The 27,598-nt window shown below is 47.2% G+C and overlaps 1 protein-coding gene and 1 long non-coding RNA gene across 2 annotated transcripts; one reads left to right on the top strand and one right to left on the bottom strand.

Annotated features, from left to right (window-relative positions):
- Window positions 1–8,741: 8,741 nt before the first annotated feature.
- On the bottom strand, window positions 8,742–9,795 carry LOC144096974 (uncharacterized). The gene has a single exon (XM_077629782.1). It carries the CDS (start codon window positions 9,596–9,598, stop codon window positions 8,945–8,947), a length of 654 nt encoding a protein of 217 aa, XP_077485908.1. The 5' UTR covers window positions 9,599–9,795; the 3' UTR covers window positions 8,742–8,944.
- Window positions 9,796–12,964: 3,169 nt separating this feature from the next.
- LOC144115042 (uncharacterized) lies at window positions 12,965–26,950 on the top strand. Its single transcript, XR_013311211.1, has 4 exons — window positions 12,965–13,045; window positions 13,498–13,649; window positions 17,142–17,267; window positions 20,689–26,950. It is a non-coding gene; the product is annotated as an uncharacterized LOC144115042 (long non-coding RNA).
- The last annotated feature ends 648 nt before the right edge of the window (window positions 26,951–27,598 follow it).

Below are 27,598 nucleotides of genomic sequence, written 5' to 3' on the forward strand. Positions count from 1 at the left end.
ATTCGAAATCTCTGAAGTATTTTTCTCGACCGAATAATGCTTCTGGAACACTTGCTTCATATGGTTTCGGTTCAGTCTACTCAATCCTTTGGGATGGCTTTGCAGCATATGCGCTGCCAAAGCCATGACACCGTGAACACCTGCCAGGTTTACGTGCTGCATGCCTGTATGCCCGTGTGTACATCGAAACCAGCCTACGTATGTGTGTGGCAACAGATATGAGGGGAAGAAAAAGTGGCACCCAGATCTGCACCTGTAGTGTGTCTGTGCCCGTGTTATTCGCAATGCACATGTGCCAGAACCAGTATGGCGGCATGCACAGTTGAAAGACACATGGCTCCCATGACTTTCCTGGGACAAGTCTGAGCTGACTGCAGCTGCTGCAGCCATTCTTCTCTGCATGAAATTTATAATCAAGTGGACCATGCGAGCAGCAAGGGAAGCTAACGTGAGACACATGAGATGGGTGCCCCTTTCCGACGCTTCATGCAAGATAGCACTGGGCACTGAGGCGCGTGATGTGTGTGGGCCTAGCAGCTAGGTGCTCATGGAGGCACCGCTGAAAAAGCAACAGCTGCCCAGCGACGCATTTGCAATTGAGAGCACCTCTCAGAGGTCCCACACCCCGGAATACATTGGCACCGCATGTAGGATGACCCCCCAAATTTCCAACGGCTATTTTTTTCAGAAAGGCAACACAGCTTTAGTGATTTTGGCAAAGCTTCAATGCCCACTCTTCTTTTTTCATGTAATGACTGTGTTGAAAAAAATATGTGATTTTGAGAATGCTTATTATTGTGCCGTGCAACCTTTTTGTGTGCCAGAAGTATTTGAAATATTCTGTGCGAAATTGTTCAGTGGAAATTACTGTTCATTTAGAATCTGCTTCAAACCAGAAAAACCACTATTCGCAGTGTTAGCTGACACTCAATGGATATTGGAAAACTAATTTATTAAGGTCGCTGTAAGAAAATTTAGAAATATCTCAGTCCACACTTTCGATGAAGATCGCGCCTGTGCGAACTGAGCTGTTGCTGATGCGTCCACTCGGCGTGAATTTCCCCTCGCTGTCTGTGTAGTCTGTCCTTTTTCTCCCTTCGGACACGTGTCTACTCCTGTCCCTTCGAAGCGGGGGGGGAGAGTCGGCGGGGTCTGTCTGGCATGTCCAGGTGCGGTGAGCTCTCGTGGGAGTCTGCATTCCTCTGGCTACCAATTCGGAGAAACTGCGGTTTGTCCGAGGGTCGACGCTGTCACTGCGACGAATCGAAGGAATGTGTTTCTTCGGCATGTATTTCGTCAGCAACATGCTGACACGGCCCTCCCAAATGTTGCGCCTGTCCTCAGGTGCAAGCGTTTCGGGGAGATGACGCCAACTCATCTCTGAGCCCTCCCTCATGATGTCGTCGATGACGTCCTCCATGATCGGCATCGGGTATGAAGGGTTAATTGTCTTCTCGTTGAGTTTGCGATAGTCGTGCACCATCTTTCGTGGGGTCGTCGGGTGCAGCGGTTGGTCTACCACGATCGTTGGAGCGCCGTATTCGCTCTCGCTTTGTCAGATTACACCCTTGGTAAGGTAGTCGTCCATCTGTTCTCTAATAAACTGGCGGTCAGCAGGAGAACACCTGTACGGTCTAGATGTGACCGGCACGCTGTCCCGCAGTTCGATGCTGTGTTCGGCGTGTGGACATACCCAGTGCATCTGCTTTCGACGTGAAAGCTTGGTGGTGCGTATGTAAGATAGATCTTAGCACATCTTTTTGGCTTTTGCTTGTTTGCGAAGTCATTTTTGACACCGCCTCTTCTACAAGTGTCGTGAAGTTGTCATTGGGGCAAAGGTCCTTCGCACTCAACTGCACAAAGCTACTGTTGTCAGGAGCAGGATCATTAGCCTGACGGCAAAACGAAGCCACTAAAGCCTCTCCCGTGTGTTTTGTAGAGTTTGAAGTCTTCCCCCGCGAGCTCGATGGTGCGTTGACGATAACTGGTGACATGCACGAGAGTCACGTCGTTAGTCGGGTGAAAAGTCACATCGACGTTAGCAGCGCGGCGCCAATCTGATCCGAGAATAAGATCGATCGATTCCGATAGCGGCGTTACGATGACGTCTTGGAGGCACACTTTCGTCGCTCCAAACTTCAACATGCAGCATTGCCGCGCGCGTGGTTCTTATGCAGTGGTTCAAGACCTGAATTTCCTCCGAAGGCAATCGAGAGTGCGTGCGAATATCTGGGCTCAGGGCATCTTCGCTTAATATTGACACGGCTCCACTGTCGATACAGATCTTGAGTGGTCTGTTATTTACTTGGCCGGTAACGATTGGCAGCGTGCCGCCGGTAGAGTGCAGAAAGCAATTCACTTGCCTGATGGGTGGCCCGTCTCGGTTGGCATTGTTGCCGCTGCCGGATCGTCGTTGCTCCGCCCTGATGGTGGCTGCGGTCTTTGGCTTGCTGCACTCGCGGGACAGGTGGCCAGTGTCGCCGTAGTTGAAGCACGCCCCTGCTGTGCCGTATCTTTGCTGCAAAGGTCGTGAGTACTCATGCCCTCTGTTGTTCTGAGGAGCGTTGACCGTCTCGACCCGTCTAGCTTGGCCTCGTCTCGTCGAAGGTTCATCCTTGGCGTCGCAGGTGTCCAGGGTTATGCGGCGTCGCGAGTCAAGTTGGGCCGCGCGGTCGATCAGCTCTGTCACCAACCATGGTGCGACACTGCACCGCAAGTGGATTCGCCCAGGTGTCGTCTATACCACTCAGGATGAGGGAGATCCTTTTCCTCTGTAGCCAGTGGGTACGGCACCTTGTCAAGTACTGCGTTCTTTGAGTACAGGTACTCCACGATCGACTCGGAAGCTTCAAGGCGTCGTTTGGCTTGGAGGTCAAGAAAATCTTGCATCGAGAGCTTTCGTTTGAAACGGGAGGCGAGGGCTTCTTTCCACTCGGGCCAGGTGTCGCACCTCGCTCCGTAGGAGCTGTTCCAGTCCCTTGCGGCTCCTGTCAGACGTGTCGCTGCGCTGGCCAGCGTTAACGACTCCGTCCAGTGCGCCAGTGCTGCGATGCATTCAACCTGGGAGATCCAGCCGTGCACACTCTGCTGTGGAGTTCTGTCATAAAGCGGTATGGCGGATGACGTGTTGCTCATTGAGTGGATCTACACTGGTGCTGTGGCTGCGGGGTTTCTCGTCAACGCAGTGGCTAGCTGCGCCTGCGTGGTGACGATCATTCCCAGTATTGCTGCCATGCTCGGTGTCCTGTCACTGGCGGCGCAAGGCGGCGGTATGTGGGCACTGCCGTTCAGCCCCGAGTCGTAGCGTGCGCGACTGTCACTTGCCGTTGGCGAGCCATCCGTCGTTCCAGCTATCGTTCCATCAGCAGTAGCTGAAAATTGCGTGGGGCTTCGTCCGGAACTCGTGATGTTTTCCGTCGGCGTTGGGACAACTGGGCTGGCGTTGCCGTACACTCCTGGTGCGATGGACGTGGTAGCCTGAGCGAGGTGCGCTTGGACGATCTTTACCTCAGCACGGTGCTCCTTGATTGTGGACAGCGCCTCCAGGTACGCCTGCCTGTCGTCTTCGTTGGCAGCCTGGCTTATCGTTGGCGGGTCCATCTCATCGGAGGCTCGTTGACGAATGTTGTCTTCGAGGGTTCGTGAGATCAGATCGTCCTTTCCTCCGGAGCATGGTAGTCCACGGCATTTCAGTTCGTCCACAAGCTGTTTCTTCGTAACGGTGCCCTGGAGATTGCGGTCTACCGAGGACAGCGGCGAGTAGACGATTGTTGAGTCGGAGTCCGTCGACGGGGTTGTTGCATCTTCAGAGATTGCGTATGACTGAGATCCTATCGACAGCACCATCCCAACAAACACAAAATCTCCCAGAAATATCCGATCAGGACATCTGGAATGTCCTCAGGAGGTTCTCATTTTTCCCGAAGATGTCCAAACAATGTCCCCACAACTAGCAGTGTCCAAAAAGTTGTGAATTCCAGGGACATCCCCAAAAGGTTAATGCTAGTTTTCTCGGCTCTGGTTCAATACAATTATTTCTTCTTTTTCATGCAGTCTTCAGGCATCTAAGTGCACATATGTGCCAAATTTCAGGCACATGCTTACGTTACAGGTGGTGTAATACATCTGTCAACTCGCGTGAATGCTTGCTGGCTAGGCCATTCACACTTACCTGTTTACATGAAATGTGCTTTAACAAGGTGAAAATTTGGGCTGGTTGGTGCATGATCTTGTGACGGGAGCAGCGCAGCACGAGACGAAGATAGAGGCGGCACACGACGCTGAATAACAACCAGATTTTTAATGCACGTTCGTCGAATATATATATCTCGCTCGTATAAGAAGGAAAAGAAAGAAGCATGAAAAACGCATAAGATGTACACGTGGTGAAATATTAAGACATCGCACGCAGATAAACAATTTCTCTGTCACGAAGCATTATTGAAGGTATGCAGATGCATATGTCGCTCTTTAGTAGGATGTTGAAGGCTTCTTCAATCTCCCTGGTCCGTTGATCAAAATACAACGGGATGACCATTGTGTTGATAAGCTGCGGTGCGCATTCATGCTCTCTGCAATATTTTGCTAATTCACTGCTGATGGCGCCCTTTAGGGATCTTTTGTGCTCTCGAAGCCGTTCATTCAAACAGCTCCCTGTTTGACCAATGTATGTGCGTCCCCATGACTGAGGTATTTCATAAACCCCGCTTTTCACACATTTCACATGTTTTTTTTCAGGTGTTTTTTCTTGCATTGATTTTTTTCTTTGCTCGCTGTTGACTTTGGCGCACAGACTTTTTAACTTGTTGGGTGCTGACATGAGCACTTTTACACCAGCTCTTGCTCTTACCCTTTTGAAACTGTGTGAAATGCCATTAATGCAAGGAATGACCGCGTACAGCTTCCTTTATTCTGATGTGGTTGTGACATATTTTCTGTCTCTAGGTGCTTGAAGAATCCCTTCTGCGACACTGGATAGCAGTCTCGTCGGGCAAACTGCTGCATTCAGTCAACGGTTCTGGGTGTCAAAACTGCCTTGAACCTCATGATGACAGGATCTCGTCAATGCGGCTCTCATTGCTGTTTTTTCTACCCCCGCTTGATGATCTTGGAGTGCGCAGATCTGTAGGGGAGCAGTCCCTTCTAGCTTCGTGGTCCGTACCGACAGCATATGTGAGCGCCTAGAAAGGCTAGCGTCAAGTCAAGAAATCGCATAACGTTGTTTTCTTGGAGTTCACTTGTTATTTCTAGTGCTAGTTCTTCTAGTCCTCAGCAAAAGTAGCAATGAGAGCCGCTTTGACGAGATCCTGTCATCAGGAAGTTCGAGGAAGTTTTGGCGCCCAGAACAGTCGGCTGAAAGCAGCAGTTTACCCGACGAGACTGCTATTCAGTGTCGCAGAAGAGATTTTGCAAGCACTTAGAGGCAGAAAATATGTCACAACCACATCAGAAGAAAGGAAGCCGTACGCGGTCATTCCTTACATTAATGGCATTTCCCACAGTCTCAAAAAGGTAGGCGCAAGAGCTGGTGTAAAAGTGCTCATGTCAGCACCCAACAAATTAAGAAGCCTGTGCGCCAAAGTCAACAGCGATCAAAGAAAAATATAAATGCAAGAAAAAGCACCGAAAATAAAACGTGAAATGTGTGAAAAGCGGGGTTTAGGAAATACCTCTGTCTTGCGGAAAAAACAGCGCACCTTTAAACACGGACAGAGGCAGATATAACGACACAGCGCTGTGTCGTTATATCTGCCCCTGTCCATGTCTAAAGGTGCGCTGTTTTTTCCAAATACGAGCTACCAACTAGCCCGTTTGACCACCCTTGCTCTGTCATGCGGACGCATGTATATTGGTCAAACAGGGCACTGTTTGAATGAATGGCTTCGAGAGCACAAAATATCCCTAAATGGCGCCATCAGCAGTGAATTAGCAAAACATTGCAGAGAGCATGAATGCGCTCCGCAGCTTATCAACATAATGGTCATCCAGTCGTATTTTAACGGACCGCCTTCAACATCGGGCAAAAGAGCGACGTATATGTGTCAGCATACTTTCGATAGCGTTTCGTGACAGTGAAATTGATTATCTGCGTGTGTTGTCCTAATCTTTTACCATGTGTACATCTTATGCGTTTGTCATGCTTCTGTCCTTTCCTTATTGCACGAGCGAGATGTATATATTCGACCGAACATGGATTAAAAATCTGGTTGTTAGCGTTGATTCCCACCTCTCTCTTCTTTGTTTCATGCTGCGCTGCTCCCGCCACAAGAACATGAAATGTGCTAAAATTTTACACACAAAGAAAATATTAATTCAAAGTCGCCCAATCCTGCCCATATAACAGGAAATAGCAGCGCAATACAGATGTAATTTCAGTTTATTAGATGTGCTCTTTGCATTTAAATGAACACAAATGGGAGACGCATATTTATGCACCATTTAAGACACAATGTACGGAGCACTACGATACCAGCAAATAATAATTGCCAAGATTTTTTCTAGCTTTGAGAAATCTGAAAAAAAATGGAGCAATAAAAACATAATACAGGCTGAAAGTTGATGCACCTTAAGCAAACATTCTAAATGGTAAAAAAGCATATATGCACACGCAAAAGCAAACGCATGTAGAGAGCAACATGGGTGCCAAAAGGAAAGACGATATGGGCGTACGATACAGATACGCAGTTTCAGGTTACGGGTATTCTGCAGGGTGAAACCTCTCTCTCGCTTTGCCTCTCACACGAGCCTCGGGATAATCTTGAGCGTGTTATCAAAACAGGAAAAAAACTACTTCTACGAGGCGAATATAAAAAACGAGCATAAACCACATACCTTGACGACGTTGCAAACAGAAACCCGGGGAGAAATAGAATGCTGCAACTATATATATGAGTACAACGCAGCCTTCTGTCCTGCGCCTTCTCACGGCACAGCGAACGCTCAAACATACGCGTTACATCCTCGTTACACCACCGTTTTATTTTTTTGTGACTAAGTGTGGAGATAAGACTGCTTGGAGTCGGATGGAAAGGGGGGATGTCTTAAGGTAGGAGCCCTGGCTCGCTGCACCCATGGTACATCAGACCACGCTTGGGACACAATACGGCGTGGGGGTACACATAACATTGTGCAGTGGATTATCATTTCCTGTCTTGACGCTTTTATCATTACAAATGCAGTTTTCTAGTGAATGGTGTCCAGCAAAGCACTGCTGTGAGAGCTTTTTCAGCTTTCCCCCATTATTACCTCACCAATATCACTGTCTGAATCTGGCCGTCATTTTGCCTACGGCTTGTAATGAACAAAGTGACTCACTAAAACACGTTCAACCTTGCTGAGCATTTTTCCGGTACGTAAATATGACAAAAAAAATGCTAGCAAAGTTATTCACGTTAATTGTGCTTGCATTCGCGTTAATGCCAGAGTCAGATAAATAAATTAAAAATTGGCTATGACAAGGCTACGCTTTTCAGTGCATAGTGCTAGCGGAGCCATAAAGCGTGCCCTGACTACTGGTATTTCAACATGGGGCCCGACAAACTCGACGATGGCTGCCTGAATGAGCATTTTGGGCCTCAATAAGCTAATAATGTTTTATATTTATTCTCTTATTCTCATTACTTGTGTGAGCCAGATAACCAAAATAAACAATACAACCACATGAATGTGCTTTGGCGTGCAAGCTGCTAACAGTGGCTGTCAGTTTCGTGTTGACTACTGGTATCGCAGCTGCACAGGCTATGACATGACTGCGATTTCCAGTGCATACTGCTAACAGAGCTATAAAGCGTGCCTTGAATACTGTTATTTCAAGATGGGGCCCGTCAAACTAGATGGTGGCTGCCTGAATGAGCATTTTGAACCCGCCAAAGATAATCAGTGTTAACAGTTGTGTTTCAATTCAGATATACTAGCATTGAAACATGTTTTTATGCCACTTCTTAAATCGAGCACAATGTGTGCTGGACGTTGCTTATCAGAATTTAGCTTCTATTATAAGGAATACGCCAAAAATGGAACTGCTTATTTATTTCAGAGGTCACGGAATGGATGGTTGTCTGTTGCGAGACAACGGGAAGAATTTTAGTAGCCCTAATAAAGGCTGTTCTTTCGTTAAAAGAAGCCGTTATGCTTCGTCGAGTGGCTCAATGCCAGACAGCTCGCAGTCGGAGTCGCTTTCTTCAGTGTCATCTTCAGCCAGCTGGATGATGATGGGTTGAATGTGCTCACTCCCAGACGTGTCAAGTCTGAAATTTGCGTCCAAGTCCATCACGTGCTGAATGCTCTTCGCCGTCTTCCGCCGCTACGTGCTTGATTTTCTCCCTCAGGATGGTGTCGACCGCGCACAGCTTGAAGTCTCTGTTGTCCGCAGCGATGCCATTTTTGACCTTGGCCCAAACAAGCTCAATGGGATTAAATTCGCAGTGGTACGGCGGGAGCCTGAGTACAATGCAACCGGCGCTTACAGCTGCATTGTCTACGATGTAGCTCAGAAAGCGTGACTTTACAGATGCCACCAGCTCAAGCAGCTGCTTCTTTATCATCCTTTCAGCGTAGGTGATCTTCTTGCTTGTGAGCCACTCCTGTATCTTCTCCTTCTTCCAGGCCGTCGTTGGCAATTTCTCTTCTCGCCGGCTATGGTAAGGTGCATTGTCTAAAAAAATGACGCTACCAGCTGGCAACTTCTGCAGAACGCCATTAAACCAGCCCTCAAAGCGATTGCCGTCCATTTCCTCGTAATAGTCGCCTGTCTTTTGGCCTCGGAATACATCCAAGCAGCCGTCGACGAAGCCATCCTCGCTGCCGATGTGCGTGACGATAAGGCGCTGACCTTTCCCAGAAGGTTGTTTTAGAGCCGTCGTTAGGCCATTTGCTCGAGCGAACAGGCGTCCGCGCTTCTGCACCACGGTGTCTGTCCACACGATCGACCGAGTGTGTCCCGCCGTCACCATGTCTCGTCCAGGTAGAAGATCTTTCGGCCTTCCTCTCGGTAGCGCTCCACGTCACGGAGGTAGTGATTCCGCCAATCGGTGATGTCATCCCGGTCGATAAGCAGCGAGTTGCGGCTTCTCTTTTCGTGCTTGAAGCCCATCTCGGCAAGCAGGCGACGCACGGTCCACCACCTTAGTGATGGGAGTTTCATACGTTCCGAGAACTCGGTTGTGATCTTCTCGACCGTCGGTATCTCGTTGCGGTGAAAGAAATCGTGCACACATGACCTCAGCGCGTACAACGTGAAGCTGTCAAACTTCGCGCTGCGTCTTCTCTTCTCCGCATTGCGTGGGCGCTTTCGGGACGGCGTCGTTAGCTTGCCACCCGAAAAATGCGAAGCTTTAACTTCCTTCCTCACCCTGAACACAGTCCTTTCGCTGACACCGAGCATGTCAGCGACAAACTTGCTCGTCTCCTCTACTCTGCGTTCAGGCTCCCTGTTACGCCAAAACGTGTAGCAGTGGAAGATCATGTTGCGTGAATCGCTGTTCAGGATGCGGCCGCTCTTGCTCTTGCCGAGGCTCCTTGGTGGTGTGATCATCGATGCGACACAAGGCTCGTTCGGCAACAAAGGCTCGCGTTCCGATGTCACCTCGCTGGGCTCCATGGCGGAAAAGAGGTACGGAATGCCGTGCGCGAACTCACGAGATTGTAGGTTCGCAACCGCAAAAAAAGAAGAAACAAGTAGCAATTGAAAAATAAGCCTCACACATTAAAAAAATAAGCTTGTGAAAACACACAAAAAGTACATATGAATCCTATGCTATTGAGCCAGACTGTTTTGTAATTACACGCACGGTGCCGTCGATCTCGCTCCGTAGCAGACGACGCACAGCGTTGTACAAGGCACGGAGTTTTTCTCTCGCGATCCGGCATGTGCTGAAGCATTTGCATCATGATAGTTTTACTAAACCACTCATCAAGATACACAAATCTTTTTTATACAGAGAAATACGCGTTTTAGAAGCAGTCACAATTTTTTGAGCGGGACTATTTCTTTAGTCGCGGAGGCAATTGGCTGCTGCGCTTCGGTCATCTGGGCGGGGCCTTTCCTGTCTTCTAAAGTTGTGCCCGACTATAGTTAATTATGACGTCACAATAATCATTGACCTCACCAATCAATCAACAGTCGGATATACTAATCACGTCACGAATCAATTGCCAATTGGGTTGCTATATCGATTTACTACAGGGGCCGCCATCTTGAATTCCTTGGACTGAAAATTTCACGCCGAAGGGAGGTGGGAGTAGACCCCAAGAAATCGAGAAACGTGATGAATAAGAGCTAAAGTGCCAACTCCAAGGGCACTTCCTGGGCGTACGCGTCCAGCGTCGGCGCTCTTGGCGTACGCCGGAACGGGCGTCGCAAAGGGGCATGCATCTCCATGTTCCTGGCGCTGGCTCGCTTCCCCCCTAGAGCCCAGAGAGAGAATTTCAAGCCGTGAAGAGAAGGGGTTGGGGGGGGGGGGGGGTGATGAAAGGACAACTTAAACCGCGAAGAAAAGTTCGGGGAACCTGAAAGAGCTTCAAGCCACGAAGAAAAGAGTCACGGTGAGCCCCGCGATCCTCCCATTGTTATAAACCGGACCGCGAGCGCCCGTGTGCTGACGCCGATATCTAGCACGGACAGATATCGGCGCCTCGCCGAGGCTCGCTGGCATCTTCTGCCGTGCGCATGCGCAGACCGGTTTTGGCGTACGCCAAGAGCGCCGACGCTGAGCGCGTACGCCCAGGAAGGGCCCTTGAAGTTGGCGCTTAACGCTCTTAGGCCGTGAAAAGTTAAATACCAAGGTTAAGAAAAGCGCACCAGATGTCGGTATTCCACCACACGTCACCTCACCGCAAATTTTTTTTTACGCCAGCCTCACGAACACCGAAGATATCGGCGATTAAAAATGATGTTTCTCCTTTCCCCTCTTATCTCCTCTCAACTCATCGCCGCCGAAACTCCATAAAAAAAAAAACAGGGCGGGACTATGCCCTGCTGGCCAAACGTCACGTCGGTCGGCTCCACTGATCTCCACAGGGGGCTGGATGCGGCATCGGGTGCCCGAAAGTGAAGCCACCGGAAATTGGACAGCATGTGCCGAAAGTCAGCCTTTGGCAGTGCACAAAATCGGACCTCAGCACGGTTTTTCAGTTTCAGTTTTCGTTTTCCACTTAGCATTTCGTCTTTTTGCGATTCTTGTCTTTTTCTACTACAATGCCTACCTGTTGCGCCGTCAACTGCATCAGGGGACCAGCAAAGTCTTCGGTAAAGACGTTTCAAAAATTAGGGTCCAATGCATCGCAACGGGACGAAACTAGCAGAGGACAGGACGTCACTCGTGCCTCGCCTGCTCAGCTGTGTGTCTTCCCGTTGCGCTAGCGTTGCCAACTCTGCTTTTTGCTGTGATGCACGTTGTCGCGCTCTAAGCCCAAGTTATGCCATCAATGGGGATAAATTTAAGAAAGAATAGGTGGAAACCTTCATAGGCAGCCGACTGTGCGGTGACCATTTTAATAATAATAATAATAATTGGTTTTTGGGGAAAGGAAATGTCGCAGTATTTGTCTCATATATTGTTGGACACCTGAACCGCGCCGTAAGGGAAGGGATAAAGGAGAGAGTGAAAGAAGAAAGGAAGAGGTGCCGCAGTGGAGGGCTCCGGAAAAATTTCGACCACCTGGGGATCTTTAACATGCACTGACATCGCACAGCACACGGGCGCCTTAGCGTTTCGCCTCCATCGAAACGCAGCCGCCGCAGTCGGGTTCGAACCCGGGAACTCCGGATCAGTAGCCGAGCGCCCTAACCACTGAGCCACCGCGGCGGGTGCAGTGACCATTTTACCAAATTATGTTTAGACCGAACCGGAGTGGGGGCGAGGACACAATCTTGTGGGGTGCCGTCGGTGATCTGTTGGTACACATTAACGCGTCCAAAAGGTATATGGTACTACTTTTTCGACGGAGCTAGTGTATCAAGTACTGTTTCGTACTGTAGCAAATTAGGCCTGAATGGGCTGTTATTCTTGATGCTTGGTGCAGTTGACTTCTAACAGCTAGCGCTTAATTGTCCCATGCGCTGCAGCACTCGTCTTTTTCGTCAGTCGTTTCTCTCGCGCTGTGTGGAGGAAACATGGCTATTGAGTTAGATTAAAAGCACGTCTGGAAGGTAAATGACACCCTAAAGCGATCAGCTGCCGTCGATGAGAAGAGACATCTTCCGCCACCAAACCGAAACTGAGACAGCGGCAGTTCGAGTGTCAGGATTGCCGCCCCATTGCCTTTTCTTTGGTACACGAAAATTTGTTTTTAAGATGGCCTAGACTGATCTTCATTTTACTACTTACCCTAAGTACGCTCGTAAGACAAGAGCCAGATCAGAAAATAGTGTTTAATGCACGTATCCATTTGCCGTGGCATGGTGGGACCTGCATGGCTGTTTTCTTCGGTTTCTCTGAAATTACAATGTTTCCTAAGCAATGCACACATTTCTCTCGTTGAGCTTATTCCTTTGATATTACAGCAGACGTTACACAAAAAATAACGCGAAAAACTGAGACCGGAAGGGCGAAAGACGCGACTTTTTGCATTGAGATACACAGCAGACAACGAACTTCCGGGACATGCCCCCGAACTTCCGGTGGCTTCACTTGCGCCTACTTCGGAAAGCGGGAATGGCAGTGACTGCTGCAACCAGGTCGAAATAACGCAAGCGTTATTTCAACCCATGACGTTGCATCTCGTTTCAAGGAAAGTCGTCACGTCCGGCAGTTTTTTTTTTTTGCCGTTTGAGCCATGTTTGAGCCGAGCCGAGCATTGCTTTCAGTAACACTATGGCTGGTCGGCGGAAAGGGCGCGCGATCCTGTTCCACATGAGTAATTTGTTCTTTCTAGCTTTTGGTATGCACACACTGAGTGATTGCCTGTTATCTGACACTCGGCATTCCGTTGTCAACTTCCTTGCGGCCGAATATTTTGTGTCAGCAGATAACCCAGGACTAGCACTGAGCCCCTTGCCCGGCAGTGGACCCGAAAGGCCCGGAGGGAAAGACTCCTCTGCTTTATCGTAAGTACTGCTCAAAAGCTCTGTGTAGGTCTACAGAAAAGAGCTTGCGCTGAGAGTGCTTTTAGATATTTCGTCAGCGCAGCCCAACGTAGCTCATGATCATGTAAAACACGCATAATTACCAGCTTTTGCGTGCTCCCGAAAAAAGGCAAGAAACTTTTGACAACGCTCCAGTTGATCCACGACCGGGTTTAATACTAATAAATACTAATAAAGCCGGTTGTGAGTTGAACAAACCGTTTGTGCGATTAGTTTTATACGCAGTCCGATTTTTTGTGGCCACGCGGCTGGGAAAGACTGTAGAGTGTTACCTTAATTGCACTTTACAATTGTGTGCGGCTGTTACAATTCGCTTTCTAAAACAAGGGAAAAAATTGCGGCGAGATAAGCGATTACACTTTGGTGTCTGCAGAGCGAAGCATGTTGTTCTTTTAAATTCATATCTATTTCAGAAAACAGCACTTGAGAAACTGGCAGGCAGTTTTATGGTATGCAAGGGCCTTCCCAATTCAAGCTTCGAGTCCGGCGTTTGCTTGCTGGCGCAGAGGATGAACAAATGGGACCTTAAAATGCTGAGGCAGCAAAGGCTTTAAGGTGCCACAAGGTGAGCCCTTCACCTTCTGTGAGAATTTTAAAATGAGTGCGTTTACAGCTGATGCTGTAAAGAGGCATTAAATAGATGAACATTGTGGACAATGTGCTTGATGTCCTTTCACTGTTTGGAAGCTTGTGAGGTGCATAAAGCTCACAAGACACTGTTGCAATGTGTGACAGTTCATTGTGGTGATATTAGATGAAGACATAGTACAGCACAACTGGACAGAGAAAAGGAGCACACAGCATAGGCGCTTGTCGTGTGTGCTCCTTTTGTTTGTCCCATTGTGCTGCGCTATGTCTTCTAATATGCTATACCAACAAGCCCAAACTACCCCTTTAAGATTGTGGTCATGATAAGTTTCTTTGATTTGACTGCACTCTCTGCACTACTTCTGTGAAGTTCCGCGGTGGTGCCGGCAACCTGCAGCGTCAGTTCAGACAGTTCAAATGCAGCTTGGCACTGGCCGCTTCCAAAACGAATGGTCGAGTGCAGGCCTGATTGTCTGATAGCCTTGCTGTCGTCGCGAAATTGCAGCCAAGTGCATGCCGCCGACACCAATGACCACCAAAATCCTTAAACACTTGGAAGAATTTTCAAGCAGCAAATCGCAAAGAAGTCTTACCATGAACCTGCTCTCAGAAATCGTCATTTCAAGGAGAAAAAAAAATCTTTTGCACGTATACACACAGGCGACTTACGAATTAGCGCTCAAATGCTGCCCATTCGACTCGACTTGACCGCTTAGGTTTTTATTATGACGCCTCAGTCACTCACCTCCTCCATGTGTAGGTCAAAGAAGCAGAGAAGCTATGGCACGTGTTATTTAATGAAATGATGACAGTTATTTGCTGAAAGGTTATGGTTTATGGGGGTTTAACATCCCAAAGCGACTCAGGCTATGAGGGACGCCGTAGTGAAGGGCTCCGAAACCTTTGACCACTTGGTGTTCTTTAAGGGAGCATAGACACCTAACTTTTGGGTGCGTGATTTCTTCTTTTGAATGTAATGACGCCACTACGGTGGCTCAGTGGTTATGGGGCTCGGCTGCTGACCCGAAGGACATGGGTTCGATCACGGCCGCGGGGGTCGAAATTTGATGGAGGCAAAATTCTAGAGGCCCGTGTACTGTGCGATGTCAGTGCACGTTAGAGTACCCCAGGTGGTTGAAATTTCCGGAGCCCTTCACTACAGTGTTCCTCATAGCCTGAGTCACTTTTGGACATTAAACCCCCATAAACCAAACCAATCTTTTTTGTAATGAGGTGTAAGGCATTATTACTCACGGATTACCACGTGGTATGCTTCTACGGCTTCTAAATAATTTATAACTGAATTTATTTCTCGTACTGTTTCAGTTTGAACAGCTGAACAATGACTATGACCTCAAAGAGAGGTTATAGGTCATGTGAGGCATGAAAAACTGCAATATAATTGATGCTTCTACATTTGTTGTCGTTCCTGCTCTTGAGGAAGGCTGGCTTCAGCACTCCAGCAAATTAAAACGATAAAGCAGCAATTACATCGCACTTTTTCTATGCCTTTAATGACATAAAACCTCTCTTGGACGTCACAACTCCCATTCGGCTGTTGAAACCGAAACAGCATGAGAGAAAAATACGATTATAAATTATTTAGCGGTCATAGGCGAATACCACATGGTGATTCATGCATTGTAGTGTCTTCCGCATCATTATAAAGCAGAAAATAGGCGACCAAAATTAGGTCTCTATGCTCCCTTAACGTGCACTGACATCGCACAGTTCACGGGCCCCAGAATTTTGTCTCCATCAAAATTCTAGAGGCCCGTGTACTGTGATGTTAGTGTATGGTAAAGAACCCCAGGTGTCGAAATTTCCAGAGCTTTTCACTACGGCGTCCCTCATAGCCTGAGTCACTTTGGGACGTTAAACCCCCATAAACCATAAACCTTTCAACAAAGAACTGTCATCATTTCTTTAAATAACTAGTGCCATAACTTCTCCGCTTCTTCGACCTACACATGTTATCCGACCTACACATGTTATCCGCAACTGCGCTTCCATTTCGGCGAGTGCAAGCCAGCCTAGAACTCGTGCTGCACTTTTTGAACTTGTGCAGAAAGTGCAGCCAAATGGAAGAGACCCTATGATTATGTGGCTATTTCCTTTGCATTGGGTGAGCGACAATTTTTTGTCCTAGCCATTAGATAGAAGGAAGAAACAAAAATGAAACGTGGAAACATTCACTATTAAGACAACAGCTTTCACCTGCAGACCCTAAATGAAAAAAGCCTGCCTGTATAGTGAACAAAGAAACTAGGCTGTGACGGATCTAGCAAATTACAATGTTGAAAGTGGGCCTCCTGCTGTGAAACTGGCAACGTTTGTGCCCCTAGAGGCAAGCAGTAGTGAGAGGCGAGAAGCCACAGACGAATGTAGGTAGGACAGGTAGATGAACGAGGAAGTAGTTCCCATAATTGAAGAATACATCGAAAGACAAGGACGATACATGTTTATGTTCTTCCTTCTATGTTTGTCGTTTTGTTTTCACAATTTAGGAGTAGATGTTTGTTGTAGTTTTACTTTTTGAGGAAAATCGGAGGGGGTTGTTCTTCATCTTGAGACATGCAGCACAAACGACAGCACAGGAGTGACTCACACAACATTAGTGCTTGCGTTTTGTTCCTGCTGTTCTGTGTGCTTGCACCCCTTGGCCCCAAATGAGGCATTGACATCATCTTACGTGGTGCTATGCTGGTAAAGGATGTGTGGTGCATGCCTATGAGTGTTTGGCATTCAGATTAAAGCACTAAAACAGACTTCTAGTGCAGTAGGAATTATGGGAGCAAAATAACCTCAAGGATGTAGATGAATAGTTTAGCTCTTCAGTTTGCCTTTTCTGAAAACTTCTGTGGTAGGAGGTATAATATATGTCAGCACATCCCTCATGTAATACTCCCTCTGGGCCTTTGAGGTACAAATAAATAAAAAAGTAGTGCCCTTTCAAACAGTATAATTTGCAACTTTGGTGCAAGATTTTCGGTGGCCCCTTCAGGGAGTGTTTGCCCAGAGCTTGTAGTGGTTGCTTAATGACACTTGGTCCCAAGAACCAGACAGTTAACCAATTGCCCTTGTGCCCCTTGATGAGAAAATCTGAGAGGTCAAAATGGCAATTTACCATAGCTGTGAACAGTAATGAGCTGGATGTATTGCCGAAGAGAACCGAGGTCATCTAGTTGACAGTGGTAAGAATATTTTGTTGGTTAGAGCATAGATGGCTTAACATCATCTTACATATCTTAATAGATGTGGCATTAGGCATGTGTAATTATAAATTTGTTTCGATGTGTGTGGCTGGTGAGCTGTCAGCTCGGGCATGACAAAGTTGTAAGCTCAACCAGAAGTACCTGTGCTGTTTGAGCTCAGGGCAAGAGCTTTGAGCGAGGGCACTGCACTATGTCCTTGTTTTATATTTGGCTTTCTTGGTGCTCTAACTTCCCCCTTCCTCCACCTCTGTTAGGAATGTCGCAATGGGGCCCAGCGAAAGTGGTGTGGCGTAATTAGAGCAGTGGCAAGGCCATAAGGTCCATCCGAACAGCACTGCGTAAGACTTGTTTGCTGGATTGGCCCCGCAGTCAGAACTGAGGTGAGTTATGAGTGGGCCACTGTGAGAAAGACAGTAGAGCAACGGAAAGCATGCCACCAATGATGGAGAGCTATAGTTTGGAGGCAACCTTTGATGCCTTTGTTGCCATTGTGGTCAAAGTTATCTGTGAAACCATCAAGTGCAGTTCCTGTTCTGAACACATCGCATAGCAATAGATCATAACTTCACTTTTATAGTTGGCTCATGGGTCTTACTGCAGGTGTATGAATCGGTTTAGATGTCACATTAAGGGCGCGATCACACTTATACAAAAATCCGGCGAGCGAATCCGCTTCGCTCGCCGGGAAAACTAGGAGCTGTTCCCATCTGTTGATGCCCGGGCGAGGCGGAAGCGCCACGCCGCTGCCGTTTCTCGCTTTTCCACACACTTCCCGGCCACCACGTCACCGCTCGCGGCGTACACAGATATGGTTAGGAAAGAGCATAAATCGATGCTCTCTGTGTGCCATAACCGTATGCACGCTTACGTACGTAAACACAGGCACATTGCCATTTTTAGTTCAGCGTATGCAAACAGACTCGCAAAGTAACGCCCAGCCTAGTGGCGCCATCTGCTTAGGACGGTACTTGTACTGTCAACAAAACCGGTGCTCCTCTTAAGCCTAGTAGCGGCAGAATTGTCGTTTAAATAAACAATAAAGCAAATTTATCAGTTATAATTTTGCTTATAGGTGATGTGAGACGAAGCGATGTACCGGTGTCTGATTTATGGCCAGTGAACGCGCTCAAAAAGGCCGCAACAATGACGGATTCATTCCGAGGCGAGGGGTCCTGCGTCGAAGGGAGTCGTCATGTTTCTCCGCGGTGGCGGTGAACATGAAAAATTTTCGTCCAGCCCGATCGCCCTAGGCGCGCCGCTTTCCGCCTCACTCGGCATCAAAAGCGGCCGAATCTGCTTCGCTCGCCGGATTTTTGGACAAGTTTGAACGGGCCCTAAGGCACATCAAATTCAGCAGCCTTAGTACTCATAGGTACAGTAGAACCTCGTTAAGGCGTACCTCGTGGCACTGCAGAAAAACTATGTGCAAAGCGGCAATATTGTCACGAAAATGACGAAGCTGGCAGTGGTGCGGGAACGGAAAGGTCGCGTTATAGCGAGCGGCCTTTGAAATCATCTCACTGCCATCATTAATCGCCGCTTATTATTTGGCTGGTCGCCGCGTAACATTAGGTGTGAGATGCGGGGTATCATCTCCATCCTGGTCCTGGAGCTTCGGAGTCCTCCGCCTGCCGTGATCGTCGGCCGTGTGCACCTGTTTAGCCCCGCCCGGCTGTGCTCCGACCCGCCGGACCTGAACCGACCTCGCCGCTCGCCCCAGCCCCGTCCCCTGCCTTGACCACAAGACATGTTGACATGACTACGCTGCGGCGACCCGAGACGCTGCCCACACGTGAGGACACCACCCCCTTTCCCATGCTATTCGGTGCGCCCAAGGGCGTCGGCCGTCGGCTCCTGGCGACCTGTGACCCGGAAGCTTCGTGGACCAGGATTCATTCACACATATCTTTCATCGTGGCGGCCAGCACTTCCCCCCACGCCATTTCTGTTGTACCGTCCTCTGAACCCATCTCCACTGAGAGCGTCTCTCCGTCAATGTGTTCTTCTACTCACTATCAGGACGATCGCTCGGCAGCCCCGGGTAGTGTCACGAAAACGACAAAGCTGGCAGTGGCGCTGGAAGAGAAAGGTCGCACTATAGGGGAGCGGCCATGAAAATCATCTCACTGCCATCGTTCATCGCCGCTTATTCGGCTGGTCGCCACGTAACAATATGCCAAAACTGAAAGCAGCCTGAGTGTATCCGCTGACCTGGTAAAAGATGACACCTGAGGCATTTCAAAGAATGCGCAGGTGAAACCTTTTAACCACATGGCTACTAGCGCAGCCTCGAAGGCATATGAGCCAGGTCCCGGGCCCCAGCTGCTCTATTAATAATGCGTAGGCGAAACCTTTTAATCACATAGATACGAGTGCAGCCTCGAAGGCATGTAAGCCAGGTCCCGTGTCCCAGCTGCTCTATTAGGCCGTATTTGAGCGAACAAGCAAGAGCAAGTGTCGAGCACGCATGCAATTTTTTCCAACAGTACGGGTTTAGCTGTCTTAAGCTTCCTTGTAGGCGTTACTTTCATTGGATGGCGTTTTGCCAATGATGGAAGCTCAATACCAAGCTGTGCTGAAGTCTTGGACTGCAGTGTCTAATATATCATCAATCATGAAAAAAAAAATGAGTTTCCACAATGCCTCCTCTGCAACAACATACCTCCTGTAATTCTATAAACAGGAGTTATTTAGGAATACCTGCTCTATTCTGAGGCCTGGAGTGGGAACAGTGGGGGTAAGAGTTAATGGTGAACACCTTAGTAATCTGCGATTCGCAGGTGATATCGCTAAGTTGCTCATGAGATGAACTGCAATGCAAGATCAGTGAGCAGAATGGTGGGTCTAATAAAGAAATAAAGGAGTATAGACACTTAACTATCGGGTGCTTGTTTTTGTTTGTAAGGATGCGTAAGGCATTGTTATACATGGATTACCACCTGGTATTCTCCTATAACCACTAAATAATTTATAATCGCATTTCTTTCTCGTGCTGTTTTGGTCTAAGTTTCAACAACCGAATGAGGACTATGACGCCGTGTTCTTACAGGTCACGTGAGGCATGAAAAAACTGCCATATATAATCGCTGCTTCCACATTAGTTGTCATTCCTGCTCTTGAGGAAGGCTGGTTTCAGCACTGTAATAAATTATAACAAAGCAGCGATTATATGGGCGTTTTTCTATGCCTCACGTGACACAAAAGTACTCTTTGACGTCACACCAACTGTTCGGCTGTTGAAACTGAAACAGCGTGACAGAAAAAATTCAGTTATAAATTATTTAAGGGCCATGGGCATATATCGCTCGGTGATGCATGCGTAGTAGTGTTTTCTGCATCGTTGTAGAGAAGAAAACATGCCACCAAAATTACGTGTCTATACTCCTTTAGCATGCAGAAAACCAAATGAAAAATTCTCTTGGCCATTCCCTGCTATGCACATGCTGTGTGGTGTATAATTTTGTTACTTGGTGGCCGGCCAAAAAGTGAGGCGCGATAAACGATGGCAGAGGTATGATTTAATGGCCATTGGCCTAGCGCGAGTGCTCCGTACCGTGCCACTGCCAGCTTCGTCGTCTTCGTCACGATATTCCTTTTCCCCATGAGCATTGTCGCATGTAAAAAACTGGCAGTGCACCGAGTCGCAATGGAATGAGCCGTATTTAAGAAATACGCGACTGTACTCACTTGATCCAACATTAAGTCTTCGAGCGCCATCAGAGCTTCGCCGTAGAGACGCCACGCTTTTATATCGTCTTTGGTTGGGTGTTGCCTTTACTAAAGCCTATGCCTTCCGCATAGGGATGACCGACACCCCAACCTGTGACCACTGCGGCCATGAAGAATCAATTGGCCATATATTGTGCTCCTGCCCGCATTACAGTCCACAGAGGGCATGCCTTAGCCACGAACTTGACCAACTGGACGACCAACCGCTATCCGAAAAAAGAATTCTACAACATCGAAAGGACCTACCGTCGCAGAAGGCCGTGCAAGCGCTTTTGCGCTTCTTACAATCTACCGGCCTGTGTGAAAGACTTTAACTTAAATCGCCTTGTGTGTGTGCGTCTCCATGTGTGCACGTTCCTTTTTTTTTCTTCTTTTTGCGTTTTCCTCTCTGTCATCTTTCTAACCCCTATCCCCCATCCCCAGTGTAGGGTAGCAAACCGGAGACTCACATCTGGTTAACCTCCCTGCGTTTCCTTTTCATTCTTTCTCCCTTCTTCTTCTTCCTAGGCAGCCGCTGACCACACACCATACATGGAAAAATTACTTTTGAGAAGTAATTAAATTACATTACAAATTACTCTTCTCAAAAAGTAATGACACTACTTTACAATTACCTGCCTTAAGTAATGAAAATTACTTCTTAGTTTCGATGCTAAAATGTTGTGCATTGGTCATAGTTTGCGCAAAATTTCTAGAGTTTTTGTTCGCACCGCCACTGGGCTTGAAAATGGGCGTCGGAAATTTTGCCCCTCTTTTGTCAGTTTGAACAGCCACTTTGCTGATGTAGATGAGATATTTCTCATATCGCTCTTAAATCAGGAGTACATCGTTCAGTGTGTAATATAGGTCTCACCATTCTGATTTTGAAGAATTTGTCATCCACGTAAACAGCGGGTGTGCATTGACTGCTTATCCACGCATCATCCAAGAAGTGCACAGGGGCGCGAGAAGCTGCCAATTCTGCTGTTCAATTGATTTGTTCTAGAGACATGTTAGTGGGAATGCATTGCATGTCGCTGGGACGCTGTTGCCTGTGTTGCCGTTGAGTTAGAAATAGGGCCTCAAATGAGGCCACAAAACCCCGACAAGTCACGACCAACTTTCTTAGATGTGTCAGTTGAGACTTCTTGTCAGTGCGGCGACGTCAAAGTACTTGCTCAAGAACTCGCAGTACGTCTGCGCGAAGGTGTCATATGGCATGCCTTAGTGATGGAGCTCTCCTGGTGGCCATGCAGTGCGTTTGTGTGTGAGACCGTATGCAGACTCTTCACTAAAGCAGTGCTGACGCCAGCGCGCACATCACCTCTCGTCAGTATGCACCGCTTCCCTAGGGTTCTGGCTATTACTGCTTGCGCGCTTTTAAGGCACAAGCCTTAAGTGGCACATTAACATCGATACTCGGCGTCGTTGTCGATGTCCAAGAAAAGTGGTCCACAACCCCCAATGACATCGTCAGCAAAGAGAAACATTTCTTCCGAGGGTGCAGAGAATTTAACCAAGGGCCTTCATATTGCGAGACGATCGCTCAACTCATGGGCCACTAAACCGCGTTGCTTCTTTGCAAGTAATTATTGATTTAATGTATGTGTTGCCCTATGACTGTAAACGAATGAGTAGTTGCGTCATTAGAAAGGAAGGAAACAATATAAATTAAAAAGTGAATGATTTCGCCATCAAAGCATGGAAGTAGTCTCAAGTGCCTTCCGTAATTTATTCTGGCTTAGGGAGTCGCCGTGGTGGCTATATTGGTTGTATGGTGCTCGGCTGCTGACCCCAAAGACTCTGGTTTTATCCCGACCGCGGCAGTCTCATTTGGGTAAAGGTGAAATGCTATAGGCCCGTGTACTGTGTGATGTCAGTGCACGTTAAAGAACCCAAGTGGTGAAAATTGCCGAATACCTTCACTATGGCGTCCCTCATAGCCCGAGTCGATTGCTTCGGGACGTTAAACCCTCATAAACTACATCTTTGCTTTGTGGATGCTCATCTCCACAAACGCGAGGCTAAAGAATGGCAGATACGAGAAGCATGGACTCGTTATGCAGCAAAAGTAATTTCGCTAGTAATTAATTACTTTTCTGTGAAATTACTGCTTGAATGTAGTTCATTGCATTACTAAATTACCAGGCTGCAAAAGTAATCAATTACATTCGAAATTACTGAGAAAAGTAATTTTATTACTGTCATTTTATTACGGTAATTTAATTGCTGGCTAGTCTGCCACAAACCGATTTCAAGGCGATTGCACACTGCTTTTCAATGAATGCGAAATCCTGACATGATAGCGTCCGCAAATGGTACGAGACAAGGCCTTTTGCATTTTTAAGGCAAAGGTTTGTGCCACCTTCCCTTTATTTTTGTCTCGCCCCCTTTTTCCCCCTTTATATATATTTTCTGGATGTTATGAATGCAATGTTTTTGCAACAAGCTTGAGTTAGCACCTACGAAAAATTTGTTTGCGGTTCAGAACGTGATTGTTCCTATGTCCAGGTTTTGTGCCATTTCCTAGTCCCTGGCAATTATTGGCGCTTTAACTTCATTAAAACTTTTGTGAATGTGCTGGCACAAATTTTTAGAAGTTCCTTTTCTAGCGCTGGTAAGTTGTTTCTATATTTTTTTTTCCATGGAGCTGAAGTTTCATGGCACGTCCAGTCCGTCAACTATTTCTTACCGTTTTCAGATACTTTGTCCCGTTACCCTTTTGCATTGTGGAAAAGCCGCAGCTGCTCTTAAGATGCTTTGTGTCCTTACCTTTGTGCAGGGCAGCAGCAGCGTCTTCTCCGGAAATTTCCGGAGCTTTTCACTACGGCGTCTGTCATAGCCTGAGTCGCTTGGGGACGTTAAACCGTCATAAACCAAACCAAACCAAGCATCATATGGTCAGAATTTGGCAAAATTATGGACATGTATACCAGGGAATCGTTTCAAAAAGTTATCCAGGAATTGCATTGTGAATAGAAATAGCACAACACGCATAGTTTTTGGTTTTATGATACTGCAGATTACACGAACCGAGAACAGAACAGCAAGGTTCTACTGTATTTCTTTGAATGGCTGTGACGGTTTTAAAGGGTGTCTAGCAACCTATAATTGTCAGAGGAATTTCGTTTACCTGAAAAAGTCTGAGAATTGTGAGGGATACCACCAAAAAAGCGGCCAAGTCTGGGAAAAGGACGGACTGAAACTAACGCAGGGGCCTGCTGCGAGTTTTAACTATACTTTGAGTATCCAGCACACGGTCCGTTCTCATTGGCATGACGTATTTTTTGCTTCTAATGATTATTAGGCATCGCAGCCTGTCTGTTTTAGCTGTCTTTTTCTTGTCTTCAATTGAGTGAGCAATGTTGGTTCTGTACAGGTTGCCACACTCATTAAATTTGGGCTGGTGCATATGAATAGACACAGCTACGTTAAAAAGTATTTTCTCGGAATAAGCCGTAGTCATAGTAATGTGCAGAATTCATGCACTTTCAGTATGCTGCTGCGAGGTGCCACGCCACCCTAGTGTGGCATCAAAATCAATCTGTAAATCTTGCTCTCAGGCCTCGTCATTCTTGTAGGCTATTGCAGAAGCAAACAAATAGAGGCTAGTTTCTCTGTGGTTCGAGCAGTGATGACGAGGTCATAAAAAGCTGTTACTTTTTGTGGAAATCGCTTGGTGCTTGTCCTGTGGCATTGCTGCTACCGAAAGGGATGCCAGAGTGTGCCTTCACTGGAAAGGCAGTAAAAGGCAGTGCTTCTCAGTGATGAGCAAACCAACCTTTGTCAGCCCTCTTGTTCAAGGGTTCCTTCTTGAAAGCCTGAAATATTCTTTTGCAGTACAATTAACAGTGTATGAAGCCCCTGAAAGCATGCAGAGTGTTCCGTTTAGAAATTTTCCAGAATTTTCTCAAAGTAGGGTTGCTTGTTTCTTCTGTGAAAGCACATGTAATGTCAGCACATATGGCCACCACTCTTATGAACCATTAAAAGAAAGCAAAAACTTGTGAGCATGATTTTAACAAACTTCCAAATCTAAGAGTCCGGAGCAGTCAGGCACTTTTCTTCTAGTGAGAAGGAAAACAGCTGCTGAAATTCCTGCACAGACTCCTAGTTTAAATGTGCCAGCATCTGTGGATTCGTTACTGCCAGGGTTTCCAGTGTGGTCAGACTAATACACAAGAGTTAAGCAGGCCATGTCCCGTCAACAATGCTGCCACTGGGGCAGCATGCCACAGCTGGTGTCACAAGGGAGTTTGGAAGAGGTCGTCTTGTTAATGCTGTCTCTCTTGTTGTAGCCTAAGCTGCTGTTCATCGATTTTTTTTGTCATTTTATGCTTCTCAACAATGCTAAATCACGTCATATGCCTTTTCAGCTTCTAAATTGTGACAAGAAGAGCATCTCCACCGCAGCCGTGGCCTCTTGCTTGAGTGCTTGCCTCGGCTACGGGAGGTCGTGGGTTTGATTCCCGCGGCCTCTGGTCCACCAGCCGGTTATTCCATGTGAACAGGCGGTCCCCCGACCTGGTGCTCGGCTCTCCAGGGGTGCACCGCGTGGGAAGGATAGCCTGCCCTTCAAAATTCCCATCAAATGCGGGCACAAAAACGACTCCACGTGCTTAAAACCCACAGTCCAAAACTCTCACCTTGTGCCAGTTAAAAAACTTACAACGTTCATGAAGAAATGTTCACTTCTCTAGCCTCAAGAGAGATGTGTCATAGCACTCTCCGCTCAGAAACCCTCTTCGAGCAAAGTGCAGCGGAATTTGCTCGTTACCGTTGTGGCTGGCTCAGGCGCTTCACCAGGTGTGCATGAAGGGTAAAAAAAGAGATTGGCTTCTACCTCACAAGGCGGATTTACGGTTGCTTGATGGCGGAACTTATCTCTGATCCGTCAAGGTAGCGGCTTGGTCGAAGACCCTTTTCCCAAGCATCTCACCCTAGATGAGACGAGCACCATGCCGGGGGAAATCTTGTACCCGTTAAAAAACCGGCGGGTACATGGCGGCGCTGGGAATGGAACACAGCACCTCCCGAATGTGAGGCGGATGCTCTACCACAAGGCCGCTCTTCGGTGCTATATGTGTTCTTCGCCAAAAGGCCGAGAAGTGAAAAGCCGAAATATTGTCGTTCGGCAGCTTACAAAGTCAAGCTGTCATGTTTTTTTTTCCTGAACACAGTTATGGCTCAGATAAATTGTACCATTCTACATGATTTCCCCTCATTAATTGAGATGCTCAATAAGCTTTAGGTTGTGATAAATGATGAGGAGGAATAAAATATTTGTGTGAAATGTTTCTTTTCATCGCTTCATTTTGTGGAAACATGTTTGTATTGGAATTCCAAATATATGTTTTATATCTGTTCAAATATCTGTTTTCAAATATCGCAGTACTGGCCGGCACTTCGAAAGGTCCCGCCATGCACAGCATGTGTACGAGAGCAGACGATGCAACGGTCCCTGTGTCACTATTTTTGGAGCCCACGTGACCAGGGTTGCTGCTATTTCTCGGGAGTGATATAATGCACCCCGACACCCAAATAGAAATCGCTCAGTATAAATAATGCGATAATATTTAATGCGCATATTTGAATCGCGGAGCACGTATCACGCGTCTGGTGGGAGTATGCAATGTTTGAAACTAAGAACACTCCAGCCAAAAATTTGGTGTCTTCGCCCCTTTAAGGTTCTGGGTTTAGCATATGGTGCTTGTGACCTCCTGTGTGCCAGCGTCAGAAGCCTTTCAGGAACACGCTCGTTGTTTGTCTTGACTATTTTCATTCATTCTTGTTCTCTGCCTTCTACAGACTTCTTTTTGTGTGTGGTTTCTCCAGCACACCTTGAACAATGTTCCTTTTATCCTTTTTTTTGAGGACCTTTCTAATGTCCATACGCAAAGCCACTACAGGAGTGCGTGGGCTGCTGCTATAGTCTGTTGGAAGATGTCCTTATCTTTTTTGTCTCATATGCATTCTATTTTTGCGTATTTGTTTGTGGGCTTCTCTTAGTGGTTATTAGTTGCATTTTATTGTTCTGAGCTTGCCTACTTTTTAATCTTTTTATGGCATCCAGTCCTGTGTATGACTGACACTAGTGGAGGGACTGCAGCAGCTGACTTTGCATGGCGCGGCATTCTCTTGTCCAAGGCACCTATTCCCCGTTCCAGGCTCAAGATTGTGCTCAAGATTGTACTGGCTCAAGATTGTGCCCACAAGTCTGTACATTGGCCTACAAGCAGAGTCGCATTAGACCCACGTCGGCCAGGACTGCCGCGTCCAGTAAAGTATTCGTGCCGACACGCCTTGTTAGTAATTAATGGAGCCTATGAATAAATGAGTAACAACTTCGTTGGCCATATAGAAAACTGTGTTACAAAGCAGCTTTTTTTAAGACCATACCCAGCCACCACATTGTTTCCTTTGAGTAACCTACTCATCTTTGAGGTAAGTGCTTGCCGTGTGTTCCATCACAGCCTGAAGTGTTGCTGCAGAACCGCATATTGCGTTCCTGTGTATACCATTGCAGCAGAAAGTTCTCCACAAAGCTAACGAGGAATAGAAATTTCACCAACATACTGCTTTGAGACAACTGCTAAAAGGGTGCTGATACCAGGTGAGAATGTAACTCAGGTACTGAACAGGATGGTTGTGGGCACTGCTCGTGTCTACTTTTAATGCATAGGAGGGGCCAGTTTCAACTCTTTTACAGGTGGGTAGTGCCTTTTCTAATTGCATCATCACTGAGTGGGATGCGTGTACCCATACCACAACCTCATTCAGCACTTGAGCATTGACAGTGCTAGGGAAGCCCTTGCTGAACATTGTAATTGAGGTCCTTTGAATTGAATGTTCTTTGTAGGTATCTTACAAAGGCAAGGTAACTGTCCTAGCAGTGCTACTGGGATTGAAACTCTCTGCAAACGAGGCGGATTCTGTAGCACTGGGCTCTTGTTGGCAGTTTGTGAAATTGGTATTAGCCGCAACTGCACTGTAAAAGAGAATA

Source organism: Amblyomma americanum, chromosome 1 (assembly GCF_052857255.1).
Source record: "Amblyomma americanum isolate KBUSLIRL-KWMA chromosome 1, ASM5285725v1, whole genome shotgun sequence".
In the NCBI taxonomy this organism is placed as follows: domain Eukaryota; kingdom Metazoa; phylum Arthropoda; class Arachnida; order Ixodida; family Ixodidae; genus Amblyomma; species Amblyomma americanum.

Excerpts from the sequence above, each read along its gene's own strand:
- LOC144096974 (XM_077629782.1), bottom strand. The coding sequence starts at position 9,598 with ATGGAGCCCAGCGAGGTGACATCGGAACGCGAGCCTTTGTTGCCGAAC.